Source organism: Plecotus auritus (genome assembly GCF_963455305.1).
Source record: "Plecotus auritus genome assembly, chromosome: 9".
Classification (NCBI taxonomy): Eukaryota; Metazoa; Chordata; class Mammalia; order Chiroptera; family Vespertilionidae; genus Plecotus; species Plecotus auritus.
The window spans coordinates 26505499-26519731 of record NC_137783.1 but is presented as its reverse complement, the minus strand read 5'-3'; the positions used below and the strand labels follow the sequence as shown (position 1 = coordinate 26519731).

The window sequence follows — 14233 nt, the reverse complement described above, 5'->3', positions numbered from 1 at the left end:
AGGGAAAGGCCCCAGCCCACATCCTAAGGGTCTGGGCGTCCCCAGCCGAGCGGTCCCCGCCCTACAGGCGCCCTTGGACTCTCTCCATCCATCGCCATCCGAGTGAGACCCTCCACGCCGTCTCCCCCACACACCGCAAACGTGGCGTCCCGGCGTCGGCGGCGCACCTCCACACTGGGGCCTGGGGATAAGAGGGGGTGGGCGGGGATGGCGCGGCCCGCGCCCCAGACCCACGAGTACCAAGCCCAGAACGGCGGGGGCAGCCGCGGGGGTTCAAGCGGCGGGAGCGGCGGCGGCCCGGGCGCGCGCGGGGGCGGCGGCGGGCGGGGCATCCGGGTGCGCGCGGGGCGGGCGCGCGGCGGGGGCGGCTCGGCGGCTGCGGGGGGAAGCGGGACCCAGAGCCCTCTCGCGGTCGCGGCGGCAGCAGCGCCAGCCCAGCCGCAGCCCGGACACTGCCGCCACCTCGCGCTCCCGCCGCCCGAGCCGACATGAGCGAGGCGGATCGGGTGCCCTCGCCCGCCGCGCCGCCGGTGGCGGCGGTGGATGAGAGGAAAGGGAAGGAGAAGGAGCCAGAGCGCGAGAAGCTGCCGCCCATCGTGTCGGCGGGCGCCAGCGCGACTGCGGTAGGTGGCTGGCGGCGGCCCCGGGGCACCCCGACGACGGGCATGGGGAGGGAGGACCAGGGGCACCCAGGGGCCGTGTCTCCTCAGGGATCCCCCGGAACCCCCGGGTAGATGCGCCCAGGCCCCCTTCCCGGGGCCGAGTGAGAGTTGTGCCTTGTGGACCGCCGCGATCTCTTGGCCAGCTGCACCTTCCACCCTCGGGAAATGGGGTGCCCGGGTCCGCGGGCCGTTTTCCGTTATTTTCTGGGTGGGAAGGTGCATTTTCTCTAAGGACCAGCACCTTGGAGTCGGCGTTATCTGTTGGATGAGGATAAGGTGCCAGGCAGGCGGGAGTGGGTTTTCCACTGAGCTGTCTGCCTGCCTACCTTTGAGAAGCGGAGATTTGCCCCTTTTCTTAGCTTTTCTTTCCTTCCTCCTCCCGATTGAACGGGCTCCGCAGCGAGTTTCCACTTAAGTGAGACCTTCGCGTTGCCGTCAGGGTGGTGGGAGGCAGATGCCTCGGTGACGGTTTTCTTTTCCATGTGGCACAGACCTGTGAGGGAAAGTGGGGAGGCCTTTTTAACCTGTTTATTTAAACTCAAGTTGCCTAAACTCGGCAGGGATGATTTCCCAGCTGGATTTTCTTACCGTTTATTTGATGAGCGCTCTCAGGCTTCAAATACATTTTGCCGGATGATGTAATGGCACAGCCCCCCTCCCCTGTTTTTAGTGGTGGCTATGATTCTGGTTACTTGGAAGCACACAAAAATATCTCTGATTTTTAAGGTTTTTATTTGAAATCATATTTAAACACTTTGAGAGTTTGCTTCGGTCCATTTAAAGATCATCACTCGTCATGCGGCTGCCAGTGACAAACAGGAAAAGTTTGGAGAGCAGGACACATTTTTTTTTTTTATTCCTCCTTGCAATTCGTTTCTTAAACCCTCCCTCTTACGTGACTAAAAACTTAACTAAAATAACTCATTCTTCTTTAAAGTACTGGGAATGATGTTTTGACTTGGTAGGTTTTACAAAAATATCTAAGGGTCATGATAACTGGAAATTGTTAGAATGAGCTCTTTACGTGAAAGCAGTGCAGCAAAGTGGACAGTAATAAGTGACACATTTTAAAATGTAGGTCCAGTTGATTGGTAAATTGGAGTTGGTTAGGAATTACTTGGGGAAATGCTTTGAAGGAATATGTCACCCATCTGCTGGCAAAACCAGTTCCTTCTGTTGGACTCCAGCTTCCAGAGCGGATCTAGGGAGTTATTAACTTGCAAATAGCTTGTGTTTCCACAGTAGCTGTTCTAAATTGATTAAAACAATGCATGCATGTGCTTTCAGAAACAGGTATCTGAATAGATGTAGGTCCTCAAGTGATCATCCTCCCCAAAATATTAATTTATCTCGGTATAACTTAAACCTTGAAGGTTTGGAATAAAAACTTGGAGAAATTGATGCAGTGTGGACACAGGTCTACAGACTGTTATCTGAAACCCTTGGGCTTTGGGATTCAGAGTTTTCCAGATTCCAGAAAGGTAATGCAGTACATATATATAATATCCGATATTCACCATAATCAAGCATATTAAGAGCTCTTCAGTGAAATATGTGTGTGTTCATGCTAAATGAAGTGAAGTCAGAGTATAAGTAGCTTACTGTCAGTTCAGATAAGGTTGGATTGTCAAAGAGCTCAACTAAGGTCTGTTTTGTCACCAAATGAGTTACAAAAACCTTTTAGTTTCAAGAGCTTATAGGATTTTGGAAGTGTTAAGAACAGATTACGGACTTGTACTACTAGTGAAACAAAAGAAGAGTTCAAGTTTTTTTAAAATTTTGACTTAAGCTCTGAAAAAACATAGGCTAAATTAGGAGAGAATGAGGATAAGTAGAAAAACTAGAGATTCTGAAGGCCATTTCTGGTACCTTACAAGGTCTTTCAGGGATGGTAGCATTTTTTCCTTTCCTTTTTTGAATGGCATTTAGAATTTATGGGTCTTTGAATTGACATGTTTGCCATTAGCACCGATGTTTTGAATCATCACAGGAGGGAAAATGACTTTTTCTCAGGTTTTGCAGCAAGAGTTACAAGAGCAAGGGGAAGATGAGGAATTTGATGATGATGATGAGGAGGAGGAGGAGGAGGAGGAGGAGGAGGAGGAGGAGGAGGAGGAGGAGGAGGAGGAGGAGGAGATGTGTGTATGTGTATATGTATTTGTCAAAGAGAGTTTTCTAGAGCTGGAATTCTGAGTTACAGCAGTGAAAAGCCTAAGCCAAGAAAATATGTGCTTGGTCCTCTAGGGCAATGGTCGGCAAACCGCAGCTCTTTGGCCCCTTGAGTGTGGCTCTTCCACAAAATACCACGGCCTGGGCGAGTCTATTTTAAAGAAGTGGCATTAGAAGAAGTTTAAGTTTAAAAAATTTGGCTCTCAAAAGAAATTTCAATCGTTGTACTGTTGATATTTGGCTCTGTTGACTAATGAGTTTGCCGACCACTGCTCTAGGGCAAGGGAGCCAGGATAGCTGGGATGGTGACAGAGTTCACCAGCAGGTGAGGAAGGCCTTGGTGTGGGGTCAAGGAAAGGCAACTAGTGTCTGGTTTGGTTTTCAGCCTTCACATGGATTAAACAGAGCTTCTAGGAGTTTGCTTAGGAACCTGATTGCCATTAATAACTTTTTTCTTTGAGTCATTTTTTAAATATATAGTTATTTAAACTTTTAGAAATGTATATATTTTTATTGATTTCAGAGAGGAAGGGAGAGGTAGAGAGGGTTAGAAACATCAATGATGAGAGAAAATCACTGATCAGCTGCCTCCTGCACACCCCTACTGGGGATCGAGTCTGCAACCCAGGCATGTGCCCTTGACCAGAATCAAACCCGGGACCCTTCAGTCCGTAGGCTGACACTTTATCCACTGAGCCAAACCAGCTAGGGCTAAAAATATATTTTTATTGATTTCAGAGAGATAGAAATATCAATGATGAGAGAGAATAACTGATCTGCTGCCTCCTGCACACCCCCTACTGGGGAGCAAGCCCACAACCCTGACTGGGACTTGAACCATGACCTCCTGGTTTGTAGGTCAATACTCAACCAACTGAGCCACACCTGCCGGGTTCTTTGAGCCTTTTTATTGATTCTTCCTTTTTACTCCAGGTTAACAGCTCTATGTAGATTGTGTTTATGACTCAAATAATGTAGCCCTGCAGTTTTAGCTTTTTTCCAAAAATTATGTCATGTTTTAATGAAAGTTTGGAAATAATTTAGAGTGGTAGTGCCCTAAAATAATTAGAAGGCCAGGTTGTGATGACCCTAATTAAGCCTGAAGAGTTAGGACTATATCCTGGAAATTTAAAGACAGGTGCAGGGGTGGGATTGATGGTGTTGGAAAAAGGAGACCTAAAGTGATTGATCCTAAGATCACCAAAGTGTGAAGGAAGTCCATTCTAGCCAGGAAGTACCTAACACAATGGTCTTAAAACTGATGGACCACAGAGTTACCTTGGTAGCATGTTAAAGTCCTAATTTACAGATCTCACGCTAGAGTACCTTGTTTTCAACCTTTGATGCACAGTAAAATAACCTAGGGGAACTTTTAAAGCCATATTTGTCCAGGCCCAAATGTAGGCCAATTATATCACTTTCTGGGCATGGGACTCAGGCATTTTTAAAAATTTTCCCAGGTGTTGCTGAGATGGAAAATTGACGCTTCATGTACTGAATTAGAAGCTCTATAAAACCTGTATTTTAACCAGACTTCCCCAAGTCTACATGGTTTGGGGAGCAGCATTTGAAGTGGACTAGTGAAAGGTATGGAGGCACAGCAGAAATCAGGTGTGGTGGGGGAATGGTGGGAACCAGCAGTTAAATCAGTTTGAGTTAGAGATGCCCAAGAGGCTCAAAATAGAGCCCTCACAGGACTGTCAATGTTAGGGTTGGCCTTGCAGATGTGGAGAGATGATGCCAGTCCACTGAGTGGAGAATATGGAATTTGAAGTAGTGCATGGGAATGAAGGTCTGATGATGTAAATATTGAATCTACTGAGGTTGACAGCTTAGAGTGGAGCCAAATATTATAAACTAGTTGCTGATGTAACACAGAAGTTAAAAAAATTGGTAAATGGGAAAGGAGAAAATGGTCAGAGGAACAGAAATAATAGTGACAAGTGAGGATGAGTTTGTCTACTTCAACATTTACATCAGGTAAACAGGGAAGGGAGGTTTTCCACAGGATAGGGTAGCAAAGAATGAAGTCGGGTTCAGGAAAGAGCTCAATTTTACTTAGATCAGGGAGGTCAAGGGCAATGGAGGAAACCAGTTTGGGATTTTAAAGCGAAGTTGCCCACAGTGAAGACCAGGAGATGTGTCAAGTATGTGGACAGGGAGAGGAAGAGTTTGAGGCAAAGAATAAGGGTGTGGAGAGGTATTGATGAGAAGTCAGTAATAAGAATGAGAAGTCTGTATATGTTGTGTTGGATGTACATAAATGGGCTGTGGAGCCACTGTGCCAAAATGTAATTACCCATTACCATCTATTGTTCAGCTTCTGGGTAGATGTTACAGAAAACACAAAGAGAGGGGACTTTTTGTTTTCGTTTTGTTCTGTTTTTCAAAAAAAAGTTCCAACTTCAGGGTAGGCAGGGCCAACACATGACATCACAAAGCAGTGTGTGAAAGCCATAGAAACAACATGAGCCATAGAAACAGTCTGCACTAGAGGAAATCAGAGAGATCACTGTGCACAGCTGTGCAGAAAGGCCTGATGTAAAGTTAGTTATTTAAGCTGCTGGCCATCGAAGGGTGATAGGACTCGGATGGGCCAAAGAAAGTGGGGAAAGCAATCCAGTGGGGAAAGCAACATGAACAAGGCTTAAAGGGGAGAACTGTTGGAGTAATAAAGCAAGCCCAATGGAAGCATGCTGCGATTGTGTGGGAGATGGGTAGGACTGTGTTGGGGCTGGAGCCACATCACCAGGCAGAGAAATTTGGACATTTTTTCCTGTGGTTAGTGGGAAGCCACTGGAGTTTCTTAAATAAAGGAACAACATAATGAAACCAGTGGTAATGGTTGGAGGTACTTAGACTGGAGGGAGGAGGAGGAAGAGTGTGAAGGAAGGAGCTCTGTAGTTAATTCCTGAGTTGATGGGTACATGCACTAGGGTGGTAGCGATGTGATCAAGTGTGAGGGATGGAAGAATCTTTATGATGTAGAACCTAGCTAGGTAACAGGAATGAAAGGAAGCTTAATGAAGAGAAAAGATGCTCAAGTTTCCAGATGAGTTCTGTTAGAGAAAAATGTTTACATAAAAAGGCAATCCAGCCAACATCACTACAAATAAACATATGTATGTGTGAACTTACATGAACCATGCCCATCTAGGTGTCTGAAACGATCTCATATATCGAAAATCTTGTGCCTTTTGTCCATTATGTTCTAAACAACAGGTGAGATGACAAAGACTGAAAGTTATAGGGGCGAAGGTGTTTTAAACAATTTAGTAAGCCATGGATATTGTAAAAATGTATCATATATGATATATTATAAGAATATATCACATATATTATAATATATCATAAATGACATATTATAATATATGTGATATATTATAAAAACATCATATAAAATTTATATTACATATTACATATTTATTATATACTAGAGGTCCGATGCACCAAGATTCGTTCAAGAATGGGCCTTCCTTCCCCTGGCTGCTGGCACCACCTTAGCTCTGGCCGGAGCCACCTTTCTGCTTCCCCATGATGTCCAGAGGCCCCGAGCGGCTGGGGTGGTGTGGAATGCCCCCGGCCGCTTGGCGCCTGCATATGCAAATTACCCTGCCATCTTTGTTGGGTTGATTTGCATACTCATTCCTGATTGGCTGGTGGGTGTCGTGAAGGTACGGTCAATTAGCATTTTTTCTTTTATTAGTGTAGATTATAAAAATATATCATTCCTTACTACCCTATCCTGTGGAAAACCTCCCTTCCATGTTTACCCAATATCATATATATTTCTCTGCTTTTTCTCCCGTTTTTTTCCTAGTATTATAGTTTAGTCTTTGGGTGAAGGATCCTTTCTTGCATTGCAGAAATGTTAGACTCCTAAGCCTTATACGAATAACTAGTTGTTCCTAAGTTAATATTTGTAACTTGGTGATACTTCGTAAGCAAACATTTGGCGGGTCGGGGGTTGAGTGCCTCTTAAAAATAATCACTGAAAGTTTACTAATTCAGTTGAATTGCAGTCCATCTGAAGTTTGAGCCTAGGCACTAAAGAAAGCTATATTTCAAATTAACTTGGTTTTGATCCAGATTTTTCTATTAAAGAACAAGAAATTGGTTGAGGAATGGTGACTACATCAAAACGTATGTTTTAAAAGTATTTTACCGCATATGGTAATCTATTGATGCAGTTTCTTCTTTTCCTGTTATAAATTAAGTGAATAAACCCTCCCATGCCACTTTGCCTTCCTGATAAGTCCTGAAATTTCTGGGTTTTGGGACCAACATTTCTTTTATATTAAGTCAGGTTAATTTTCAGTTATCTATAAGATTGATTGTATTGTATTGTGATTGATTGTATTGATTGTTTTTGTTGTCAGAATTTTGTTTTAGAATCCACATCCTTATCTCAGCTTAGTCTCCTGTGAAAGATGTGGTTTCTATCACCTAAAGAAAGCAACTCCTCTTGGGCTGGCGTTATTTAGATTGGGAGGGAAGTTCTCACCTTGAAAGTAGCTAACTTTTCACATCTTACTAGAAGGATGTAGAATAAAGCGCCAGCATCCTAATAGGGAACTGTGAAAACACATACAAAAAAGAAAAACAAAACAACGTGACCCAGCAATAGGGCCTAAAAATAGTCTCCTTTATAGACACTAAATAAAGTGGAGGCTTCTCATCTGATGTGGCCCCAACTGGTAGCTTAGGTTAGTTTGTTTAAAAAGTTGGTAAAGCAGAGTTTCTTATGTGCTTTTTATTTTAACCTAAAACAAAAATATTTTTTCAACTATCTTTTAACACAATAACCTTTGGGTATCTCAGGAAGCCAGTCAATCTTTTAAAAATTGATTTGAGAGAGAGGGGGGAAGAGAGAGAGAAATTTGTTGTTCCACTTATTTATTCATTCATTTGTTGATTCTTGTATGTGCCTGACCGGGAATTGAATCCTCAACCTTGGTATATCGAGATGATGCTCTAACCAACTGAGCTACTGGGCCAGGGCCTACTCTTTTGTAAAGTAGTTTTTCCGTGCATCCCAGATAGTCCCTGGACTCATTGGGATGGAAGCAAGTAACTTATTGCTAAAATATTCATCTTTTGATTTGAAAACTAAATTTCACTGAGGTGTGGCCAAAAGTGTTCAGATTGCCGTTGTCTCTATGTACATATCAGAAATTACCAAAGCGGGAAACTCAGTTCTTTTTCATTCAGACATCTTTTATTCTTTGTCCATAAAGTATTTTATACCATATTTAAATTTGTTACCTTTCCAGTGAATCCCTTCTTCCAAAATAATGCAGGAAATTGTGAGTCAGAATATTAATTCTGTTCTTTTTTCCTAAGGGTATATGTTGGGTTGGATCTAGTTTAGGAAAATCTATCTAGATCAGCTCTGTCCAGTTACAGTGATGTGAACCACAAGTGTATTTTAGAATTTTCTAATAGCCAGCCCTGGCTGATGTGGCTCAGTGTTTGGAGCATGGTCCCATGCACTAAAGGGACATGGGTTTGATTCCTGGTCAGGGCACATACCTAGGTTTTGGGGTTTGATCTTGGGAGGGGCACGTATGGGAGTCAACTAATTAATGTTTTTCACATCAATGTTTCTCTCTCTCCCCCATCCTCTCTAAAAATCAATTTAAGAAAAACAAAAAAATTTAATAAAAAATTTTCTAATAACCACATTAAAAGGAATAACAATAAAGAGGTAAAATGATTTTAATAATGTATTTTTTAATCCAACATATCCAGAAATTTACCATTTCAACACTTAATCATTATAGATGCATAGTGACGTATTTTACCTCTTTTTATACTCAGTTTTGCAATATCACGAGTCATGTAGCCTCTAGAAAACTACACTAGAGGCTTGAACACTTGTGTATTTTACACTTACTAGTTATCTCACTTTGCACTAGCACATTTCAAGTGCTCAACAGTCACATGTGGCAAATGGCTACATTACACAGTGCATATTTAAAGCATATCTTCTTCCCAAGATTTCTTAGATTAATTCTTAGTCCTAATTACCCTTTATCCCTATTGTGGCAGTCTTCAAAGTGTGGCCTTCCACATCCTATACAATAAAAGCCTAATATGCTAAGTGTCTGGTCGACTGGTCGGCCATTCAACCAATCAAAGTGTAATATGCTAATGATATGCTTAGGCCGCTCAACCGCTCGCTATGACGCACACTGACCACCAGGGGGCAGACGCTCCAACTGGTAGGTTAGCTTGCTGCTGGGGTCTGACCAATCAGGACTGAGCGAGACAGGCTGGACAAGCACTGGAGCCCTCCTGCAGTCCCTACCCAGCTGGCCAACCTCCCTGGCCAACCTCCCGTGTCTCTCCCCCTGCCCCGGTTGTGCACTGGTGGGGTCCCTCAGCCTGGCCTGTGGCCTCTCGCAATCTGGGACCCCTTGGGGGATGTCGGAGAGCTGTTTTCAGCCTGATCTCACAGGGGGAGTGCCGCTTAGCCAGAAGCCGGGCTCAAGGCTGGCAAGCGCAGTGGCGGTGGCAGGAGCCTCTCCCGCCTCCATGACAGCGCTAAGAATGTCCGACTGCTGGCTTCTGGGGGAAGTGGGCCTACACCATCAGTTGGACATCGTCCAAGGGCTGCCGGACTGCGAGAGGGCGCAGGCTGGGCTGAGGGACAACCCCACTGAGTGCACGAATTTTGTGCACCAGGCCTCTAGTCCTTCTATAAGTACTTGAGGTCAAACTACTTTTACAAAGATACAGAGAGGTTATTTGTCTTGTCTTATTCCTGCTCATTCTCTCAGGAGTTGACAGTGTAGTTTTCTAGAGGCTACATGACTCGTGATATTGCAAAACTGAGTGCAGAAGCAGATGTCTTCTATTCAACCAGGTGTTAAAAATTCTTCTGAAATTGAACATGTCCTGGTGACTCAAATCCCCTTTGACACCTGGCATGCAGACAGCTGAGCCAGTGCAGTCCATCTCCCTATGCATTTGTTACATTTTGTCTCTTTAGTAAATAAAACCTCCAGTCTGACCTGTCTAAATAGCTAGACTGCAACACTAATTTTCACTTGATATAATTTAAAATGCAAGCATTTACAGCTTGTTTGCAAAGCTAGTAGTTTAAAATGTTATAATTAATGAATTTTTTAGACACAGAAATTCAATTTAAAATATTTTAATTCAGAGACTCTAATATAATGAGATATTATGACTCTTAAAAGTTTCATTAGGGAACAGAACCAGCAATTATTCCTGTATCAAATTGTTACAGAATGTGAACAGAGCCCTGGCCAGTGTGGCTTGAACAGAAATGTTTTATCTTCTAAGGCAGCTTTTGGGGATAGAAGATGAACAAAGTAAATTATACTAAAATTTTGAATATAATAGAGCTTGGTGTTCAATACAAAAGCTATTGTGGAAAACCATGAATAACCTTATTGGGGTCTGATAGAAAAATATAAAATTTAACTCAGATATCTGTTCCTCAGTAAAGGTTGAAAGTAGGAACTCGTGTATCAAAATAAAATGTTATATAAGGCTGACAATATTCAATTATGTATTAGCAGGGGCAGAACTGGTACTCTAAGTATTTAAATTTTTTTGAAATTATATTATAATCTTACCTATACGCTGTGTGATTATACTAGTGTAGTCAGAAAGACCATTCAGGTCTATGTTAGGTACTTGTGAAATATGAACATGAAATTTTTCTGCTGTTTATTAAACTCATGGTCAGCCCTTGCTTAAAGTCATTTATTATGCCAGGTTTAAATATTTTGCAGTTTTTTCCTCAATGAATTCTTAGAGTGTTTTTCCCCACTGTGTTCCTTGTTTGTACTTATCTTCAATCTATAAAAGCTGGTTGGATATCTTGCTACTCTCTGTTGTTCAGCACATCCAGCCCTTATTTGTAGACTGCCCACATTCCAGGACTTCATCTGGAGTGCTCTCCTTCTGAGGGACTCAGATAACACTTCCAAACTCCCAGGAAACCAGATGTAATAATTGTGGTAGATGCAATTCTTAGAAGACTTGTAATGTTCTCTAATGTTTAATTTAGTCTGAGGTTTGATGTAATATTAATACCAAATAACTTCTTGATTTGATTCTCTAATTTTTAGTTAATCAGTTTACCGTTGCACAACATACTGCCCTGCTTTTCCTCATGAAAGTCTTGGGTTATGTGTAAGATTTCTCTTGTGCAAGCTAGTATGAAGCAATTGCCATTGTGAGGGTTTTCTTTTATTAATCTATAATGCACTATGAACCTAAGAAACTGTGCATAATTAATTTCATGTCATCTCAAGTATAAAGTATCAAGAGACAGTCATCTTACAAACAAGAGACTTATTGGACCAAGGATTTTGTTTCATGTTGTTTAAGCTTTTTATTTATTTATTTATTTATTTATAAATAATTTATTTATTTATTTATTTATTTATTTTCTTTTTGTAACTTTATATAAACTCTGTCAGGGAGGCAAAAACACAAATTATTCCCCCATAACCCTCCACCCCCCACTTATGCCCCACCCCCTTGTTGTCTGTGTCCATTGATTAGGCTCATATGCATGCACACAAGTCCCTTGGTTGATCTCTCCCCCTTATCCCCACCCTCCCCTACCTTTCCTGAGGTATGACGTGCTGTTCGACGTTTCTCAGTCTCTGGATCTGTTCTTGTTCATCAGTCTATGCCGTTCATTATATTTTATTACAAGGAACAGGAAATCAGGCTATTTATGCCTCCTTTTGGGGGAAAAAAAAAAAAGAAAGAGATTTAATGGAATGATGATGTGGATTGGGACCATAAAGCAAACAGGAACAAAAACTGGCTGTTCTCTGTGCCTCTGCTGTTCTCTCACTCTTGGTTGATCATTTATTTCCATGTTCCTCCATCTAAAATTTGGAAAAAACTCTTCTGACTGACATCCCAGGCAGTATCAGTGTCCTTTGTGCCAGGCTACCTACTGTATAGCCTACAGATGATGCCTTTCAGTTGAGTGCCTACCTGCTCCAATCCATGGCCATTCCTGCATGAAGAACAGCAGTGATGCTATGGGGACCATAGAAGCAAACACTGGATTTGGCAGCTGTGTCTCTTCCCTCAAACCTTTGTACCTTCCAGCCACTGGCCTATCTCCCCTTCCATAAAGCTTCTGTACAGAGCACCCCTGCTCATTGCTTTCATCTTCTAAGTTCCCATTCATTTGTCCATCCATTTCATAATAGTTTCTGCCACCCCATCCCCCTGAATCTGTTGACTGTCCCCATGATTTCATAGTTGCTCATTCTTGAGACCTAACCACTCTTCATCTTGTGACACTATTGACCACTTTTTTTCTTGAAACTTTATCCTTTCCTAGTTTTTAATACCATGCCTTCTTAGATATCTTATCTCTTTGGCCATTCATTCTTAATCTTTGTCAGCTCAGATTATACATCCCCATATTTGCCATGGTTCTGACCTTGTATTATAGTTTTGCATAACAGTTGCTATACAGCAGCATAATGATGACCCTATCAATTAGAAATATATCATTATTTTGGTGTGAGAAGCATGCTTTTGCCTAGTGAGCATTAGTTCCTTTTCTTGTCATTTATAAATCATCCTATATAATAAAAGCCTAATATGCAAATTGAACAAACGGCGGAATGACCGGTCGCTATGACGCACACTGACCACCAGGGGGCAGACATTCAATGCAGGAGGTGCCCCCTGGTGGTCACTGTGCTCCCACAGGGGGAGCGCTGCTCAGCCAGAAGCCAGGCTCACGGCTGGCAAGTGCAGCTGTGGTGGCGGGAGCTTCTCCTGCCTCTGCTGCAGGCGGGTGGTAAGGTGTGAAGGGTTCGGACTGCAAAAGCCCCGGACTGTGAGAGTAATGTCCTGAGGGGTCCTGGACTGCAAGAGGGTGCAGGCTGGGCTGAGGGACACCTCCGCTCCCCACCAGTGCACGAATCTCGTGCACCGGGCCTCTAGTATTAATATAAACTAGTCTAGAATTTTCTCCAAGTTTTTACATATTCTTAAATTAATGCCTTCTTTATGGTGAGATGTCAAAATATGTCTAGTCTTCTGAAATCTGAAATAAAGCATCTTACTTTGTTTATTCCTTTTTTAAAAAATGTATGGATGGGTTCTCTGATTCTCGTTATGCTTTACATTCAGACCTGAACTAGCTGTTACCATTTTGCCAGCTTTGGCCCAGGCTGTTGTTCTTCATTCTCTGTTACTACTGTCTCAGTTCAGACTTCATTTCTTCCAATAGGTCTGGTCTAGCTTCTTGTATTAACTCCTCTTCAGTCTATTCCCTACACTGCTGCCAGAGTGATTTTTCTAAGGTATGGATATGATCATGTCATGCCCTGCTTCTAAGTTCTCACTGATTTTTCTCTGTCCCCTTCCAGGGTAAATCTGTATTCCACAGCCTGAAGGCTTCAGGATAAAGTCCCTGCCTACCTTTCCAGTCTCATCTCACTGGGCCATTCTCTGTTTCGTATTCTATATTCTAACTACACTGATTTCTAAATCCTATTACTGCTCAGTCTTAGGTAACATCCATGACAGTTATCAATGAAAAAAACATCCTTGATATATTAAGTTATTGTAGATATTTATAGCAAAGTTAACAAAGGGATTACTGAGGGGCCATTCATTGACCTCATTTTTCCAAATGTGTTATTTTTGTTAAATAGCATGTATAAATGAAGTCTACAGTGAATCAAATTTGGTATTTGTTTCCACTATTATTTAAGATGTTCTGATAGAACAAAACATACAAATGAGCAACTTGGCCTAGTAGTTAAAAATCCTTACTTAAGTATTCTTATATTTATATCAAGGAAAGATTTTTTTTTTCAAATATATAGTTTATTTTGGTTTTATTTTCCTAATCAACATACTAGTTCTGTGAACTTGAGCATATTGCTTCAATTTATCAAGATTATGCAAATAATGTTATTTACTAAGTTTATCTTTTTACCTGAAATTTTAAAATTGCATCAAAGGACAAGAAAACCTTCAATGAATCGACCTGTGAAGTATCACATTCATGTTAACTATCCTATCTAATAAAAGAGTAATATGCAAATTAACCATCACTCCGCTATACCCACCAGCCACGCCCACCAGCCAATCAGGAGCGAATATGCAAATAAACCCAACCAAGATGGCTACGGCCACAGAGAGCAGGAGGGAGGCTTGGGTTTCCCCGGCAATGGAGGAAGCCAAGCTTTCCGCCTGCCCTTGCCGGCCTAGGCCTCCACTCAAGGCTACAAAGTTTCAATGATAGAAGATACATAAATCCAAACAGAAATGGCGGCAGCCACAGAGCTGGAAAGAGCAGGAGACTAGGGTTGCCCGTGGCGATGGAGGAAGCCAAGCTTCTACAGCCCTGGTGGGCCCAGGCCTCCGCTTAAGGC

At 42.4% G+C, this 14233-nt stretch overlaps 1 protein-coding gene across 1 annotated transcript in view; it reads left to right on the top strand.

Moving 5' to 3' along the window:
* Positions 1–344: 344 nt before the first annotated feature.
* HECTD2 (HECT domain E3 ubiquitin protein ligase 2) overlaps positions 345–14233 on the top strand; it is a 65752-nt gene continuing 51863 nt past the window's right edge. The window contains exon 1 of the mRNA XM_080687937.1: positions 345–623. Within this exon, the coding sequence (XP_080544063.1) occupies positions 489–623 (135 nt within the window). The 5' untranslated portion in view covers positions 345–488. The remainder of the gene's footprint in view (positions 624–14233) is intronic.